Raw genomic sequence first — 6000 nt, 5'->3', positions numbered from 1 at the left:
CATTGTTTCCATGATCTCACTTAATAAAGTTGTGGTTACTTGCTGCACAAGAGCTGCACAAGGCTGGACTTGATATCATTTCATCATGTGTGAATAAGGGGTTCATAAGTCCCCACTCCTCACGAAGAGATTATAGGCAGGTGATAGATGCTGGAGGAAAGCTATTGATTTCTTACAGTATGGGCACTGATAAGTTGTTTCTGATTCTGTAAATAACATGCTACTTGTGCTCATGCTAAATTCAGTATTTCCTACTTTTAATAAAAGCTTCTTTGGCAAAAGTTAGATTTTATATTTTCCTGCTTTTGATCATGGCTTTTCCTTTTCTTGGACCATATGCTTCCTTTTCTGATTTTGTCTGACTTCTTCCTCATTCTTTGGGATAAGCTATTGAGTTTTCAAGCAAGCACTTTTTAACTCCTCCAACATATTTTATGATCCAGACACATCTCTAGAAAGAATTCATTCATCCTTGACCAACCTACTACTACCTAGATTGCCTTTCTACAGTAACCACTAGACTATAAGTTCTTACAGGTCAGAAAACTCCTAAGCCTGTTTTGTTCAACCTGTGTCTTCCATATAGTACCTCATTAATCAATATATGTTTCATGCATAGACAGAGATTCCTCAAACATACTTCATCGGTAAGAAACATCACCCAGGCAAAAAGAGAGACAATAGGAATTTTAATGCACAGAAGGTCCTGTAGAGACCCACAGGTAGCAGAAAGAAGCACTGGGCCTGCAAACTCAATAATGGAGAGAGAGAAAGAGGGAGGGAGGGAGGGAGGGAGAGAGAGAGAGAGAGAGAGAGAGAGAGAGAGAGAGAGAGAGAGAGAGAGAGAGAGAGAGAGATCCTTAAAGACCCAAGCTTCCTTGCTGCAACAATTCTAGGGCATTCTTGCTAATGCTGAAATAGTCAAATTGTCTCTCCACAGGGCTCTTTTCAGGAGGGTCCATGGCATGAGGGAGGAAGAAAATGCAAGGCTCCTTGGTCTCCACCGCCCAAAAGCTCCTGCCGCCGCATTGACTTCCATCCATAAGAAAAGGTTTAAAAAGGAGAGACATTTGATAGAGTCAAATAATATCTTAGAAAAAATAAAAGAGAAAAATGAATAATTCCATTGGTTACAAAGTTCTCTGTTGTCTGTCCACGGAGAAACAGTTTGCTTTGGCCTTGCTGGCAAGTGTCATGTGCCAGGCCCCTCAGCTGTCCCCCAGCCCACCCAGGCCCCAGGATCCATGAAAGTCGTGCTCCCCCTAAGAGCGTCTCTGTGCTCGCGGAGGGTAGTGCCCTCCCTCACCGGCCTTTGGTTTCCCCGTACGTGTTTCGGGCCATAGACACCATCTTCTCCTCACATGTGATTTTGGTATCTTTGAGGATGCTGTACCACACCATTCCTGCAGGCCGGACCTCCTCACTGCGGCAGAAGAGATAGGGTATGGTGTCCACACGACTCTGGATGTAGGCGCTTCTCAAGAGAGTAGAACAGTGGCTGCTGACCCTCTCCAGCCGCCGCAGAATCAGATGAGCCTTCCTAAATGGCACAAAGAGAAAGGAACAGAGTGAAGTCCAGAGGACGTCTTAAATAAGGTCAACAGTTGTTAAAAGAGGCCTTAACCAAGCTACATATTTTGCCCATTTCCAACTTTAGTTTGGTTACTTCCAATTACTCAAGAGTTACCTGGGACTATGATGGAGTGTTATTACAAATGCAAGCCTCTGGCTGAGTACTGAGGCCTCTCCCCTTCCCCAGAAGAAAGATTTTAGGATCTGTCTTTCTCAGTTTCATTCACTGAATTGTGATTTGTGACATACTACCAGTCTCTGAGCTCTGACCAACAGAAATTACTATAGTAATGACTTAAAAACATCTGGAAAAAACTATAATTTGACACCAACTGCTACATAGTTAATGAATATTACTTCGTATACATTTTTATATATTTACTAAATGTTTTATATATTTATTACATGTTTGCATCAGTCCTGAATGTTTGTTTTTACTCCCAGTTAACAGACGAGGAAACTATAGTCAGAAAAAGAAAATTACTTGACCAAAGTCAAATATTAAGTTATTGATCACTGTAGCCAGAGCTGTGAGTCCAGTCCTTTTCCAAATGTGCCCCTTTGGCTTTAGTGACTCGTGCATTTTTCTCCCTGTCATGACATTTGGAAATCATGCCACCTGGGCTTTCTGTTTCATCAAAGTCTAAATGTGAATGTTGTGAATATTGTCAAATCAGAATTTCACTGTAGTCCTCTAAACTATCTCTCAACTAATGATGGCTGCCTTGCCCTCTTACATTGCTTCTGAGAGGATGCATGAGTTAGGTCAAGTGTCTCCACACAATAAGCTTCCAATATATTGTTACCATGATGTGTCAGGACCAAGGTTAACCTAAATACTCATTTAAGCAAGAATCTATGTGATGGTCCCATTTGGAACTTATTTGGAATATTCCTATAGCAGTAGAGAATGATGACTAGGTGAGATCTTTGGCATCTCCTAGTCCAAGGCTTTTGTTTTTGTTTTTAACAGTACTAGTATTAATTTTTTCCTATAGGAACAATCATGTAGGATACTGATCAGCATCTTGCAGCTTCATCTCATCACATATGCACAGCACCACACATTTGCCACGACAATAAAATTGGCTCCTGACATTTCAAAATAGCCTTTCCAGAAACCTTCTAAGAATCACAGACTTACCTAGCCAGTTAAACCCTTATCAAAGATGTAGACACAGAAGCTTAGAGAAGGGAAGGAAGGCCTCTTTCCCAGATCATACTCCACACAAAACGTGTTTCTTTACATTCCAGCATCTTTTAGATGCTCAGGGGTCCTGGGAACTAAGGAAAGTCCGCATCTGTGTCTTTCTCTCTCTGTCCTTTCCATGACCCCTGGAGACCTTGGGAGAGAAGGTGTTTTATAATATAGACCCCACAAATTGGAGACTATGTTAGGCACCCGTGTGGTGGCTGAAAAGGGACTGGGCTTGTGTATTACATTTCGTAGGCATGATTTATGAAGTGCCTTTCAAAAAGTCCTCTTTGTATAGTTCACCACTTGGGTGGAATATTTTGTGAGGAGCCAAGAATTCACCATTTTATGATCATACTCTATCCACAGGCCTCCCTCCTAGAAGGCAATGGCTCCCACCCCTACGAGGAGCTCAAGGACTGTATTTCTCATCCTTTCTTGTTCAAACTCCTGCTCTGGTCTTACTTGTTTAGTGTTTATTTTTTTTATGGTTTATGTACTTTATTTTATGTGCATGGCTGTTTTGCAAATTTGGTTTTCGCAGAAGGGCTCATTGAATACCCTGGAACTGGAGTAATAGATGGTTATGAGTCACCATATGTGTTTTGGAAATGGAACCCAGATCTTCCACAAGAGCAACATGTGCTTTTAAACCCAAGCCATCCCTCTAGTCCCTTTGCACTTATTTTCTAAATATATTTACTTACATGTATGTACATGTTTATGTGTGAGGGTGGGTGCATGCTGTGGTGTACAAGTGGAAGTGAGGACAATCTTGGAAACTAGTCTTCCCCTTCTACCTTATGTGAGTCACAGTCTCTCTTGGTGTTTCCCTTATGTGCTGCATATCCCAGTCTAGGTGGCCTGAGAGCTTCTGAAAATTTTTCCAGTTTCCCCCCATGTTCCTATTGGACTGGTGCGACTACTGACACTCACCTCTGTTTCTGGTTTTTACTTGAGTTGCAGGTGTCTGAACTCAGAATATTCAGCTTGTGTGGCATTTAAATCCACTGAGCTATCTGTCTCTGGTTCTCTTTTTCCATTTGTTAGTAGTTCTACACCTTAGGAAAAATCTATCTATGCTTTTTAAACTCACTTTCTTAAAAAGGGGAGGGGGACTGTGATGAAGCTAAAGGAGATAACATAATAAATGCTTGCCTATTGGTTGAGGATATTTTATAGCCATGTCTTGATTCAATAGGTTCTATGAGAAAAGCAGATGGATGAAGATTGTGATACAGGAGCCAAGAGCAATGAATTAAAGGTAAGTGAGAAGTGTTGTACAACATAGAAAAAGGTGTCAAAGCGGGGCTATGGTTGTCCAAAAAAGCTCCCAAGTGGAATAGGAGCTTGTGTTGACTGTTAGATGCAGAGTGGAAGGCTTAGCAGGCAGCAGTGGCTAAGTCAGAGATAGAGGAATGTGGAAAATACCTGGGGATTTGGAACACAGTACTTATGGTATGTTGGGGGTGGGTTGCGGGGACTGAAGCGGCAGGATGGAAATAGGCTGGTGTTCCCATATCCATGTTCCTGTGTTATCTCCACTGATTAATAGTTATTTAGATTCCAGCTCAGTCACATGCCAGCTAGATGATAGTCAAAAACCATTTCACCACTACTGCCTCAGTTTACTTGTCTTAACTATGCAGTGTGCATAACTCTCTATATAAGATATTGTTGCAAACATTTTTTAAAAAATGGAGGGTTGTGGATGTAGCTCAGTAGAATGCTTGAACTCCTGGGTTGCATCCCCACAAATGCACAAGCCTAGCATATGCCAGTAATCCTAGCATTCCCAAAGCAGAGCATAATAGTCACGCCCTCAAGGTTAACCCATGGCTACACAGTGAATTCCAGGTCAGTCCAGACACATGCAATTCTGTCTCAAAAATCAAATAAATAAATATGAGAGAAAGAGGATAATAAATCTACATTAAATTATTCATAGGTGATATCTCTGGTTATATAGTTGCAAGTAATGGCAGGGGTGGAGGGTAAACCAAACTTTACAAAATAAATGGTTTAAATTTATTTTCTGAGAGTTTCAGACATTTATACACTGGGTTTTGATCATATTCATTTCCAATTTCCCTTGTCAGACTAGATAAAGCTAATTTTGATGGGATACAACATTATCATTCATAAAGTTAACACTCAAGAATCACCCGACAGAGTTACAAAAGAAAAAATTAAAAAGTCATAAAATGTTTCACATGTATAATTTTTCATATGAAATTTGTACATGTACAATTGCATAGCTGTACTTAGCCTCTCCAACCTTTAAACAGAGAAAGAAACTGGATGGGATCTGCATTGTTTGAAAATGTTTTTTGCTGCTTTGGAAAGCAAGTAGTGGAAGATAAGACCAACAGCAAGAAACAGGCTGGGAGCACATCTGGGCACTCCCTCTTTCCCTTTGTTTGACTTAGAGATGCTGGTTTGAATTTTTTTCTGGCATGGTGAAAAGCTATCTACTCTGTTTTCTCAACTACAAAAAGGAACATAAAATGGTTCACCTTTCAGGTTTACAGTAGGTCTTAATTAGTACATTTAAAACCATGAAAGCTGTAACACAATAGTCTTAGACAAGTCTACATGGAAAGCATGTGGTACATATTGGAAAATGTCTTCACTCTAAACAGCAGTACCGCCATGGCCACTGCTGCCACCATCACTGTCACAGCCACCATCACCATCACCACCGCCAAGGCTAACACTGTCATTATGGGGCCATATGCTGTTGTTTGTCAATCCAGTAATCTGGATAGATTGTTATCTGGCTAAAGCTCTAAGTGTCAAAATTAGAGGAGGCTCCCAGAGGTACTAACTGTCTCTTATTGAGGAGCAAGAGTGCTGAACTGGAAAACATGAAGATGTGTATTAGGGGACTATAGAGGATGAGAAAGGAGGTGGGGAATATGTAACTGTGAAAGGAACCCATGAAAGTCTTCTCAAAGAGCAGCATGGCAGAGCTGTGTAGTCAATAATGGAATATATGCTTCAGATAAATGAGTGTAGTTACACTAGTAGTTGAATAAAACTGATGGTAAAAAAAAAATGTGGGCAGCTATGGCAGACATAAGACCATCTAGGTTTTCCTATGCCACATTTTATTCTCTGGGCAATAGAGAATCGTTGGCTGATCCAGGCAGTCACAAACAAGAACAATAAAAAGCAAAATGAAGGGTGTTTCTCCAACATGCCCAAATGCTTAGTCTTCAAAAGCCTGCAAT

At 40.8% G+C, this 6000-nt stretch overlaps 1 protein-coding gene across 3 annotated transcripts in view; it reads right to left on the bottom strand.

Moving 5' to 3' along the window:
• Nucleotides 1-788: 788 nt before the first annotated feature.
• Astn2 (astrotactin 2) overlaps nt 789-6000 on the bottom strand; it is a 1028198-nt gene continuing 1022986 nt past the window's right edge. For all 3 annotated transcript variants that reach the window (XM_021160104.2, XM_029476271.2, XM_021160105.2), the window contains one exon: nt 789-1540. In XM_021160104.2, coding sequence (XP_021015763.1) covers nt 1303-1540 — 238 coding nt within the window. In that variant the 3' untranslated portion in view covers nt 789-1302. The remainder of the gene's footprint in view (nt 1541-6000) is intronic.

Source organism: Mus caroli, unplaced genomic scaffold, assembly GCF_978045245.1.
Source record: "Mus caroli unplaced genomic scaffold, Mus_caroli_1 scaffold_6, whole genome shotgun sequence".
Classification (NCBI taxonomy): domain Eukaryota; kingdom Metazoa; phylum Chordata; class Mammalia; order Rodentia; family Muridae; genus Mus; species Mus caroli.
The sequence above is the reverse complement of the archived record's forward strand: the minus strand, read 5'-3'. Positions and strand labels throughout refer to the sequence as shown.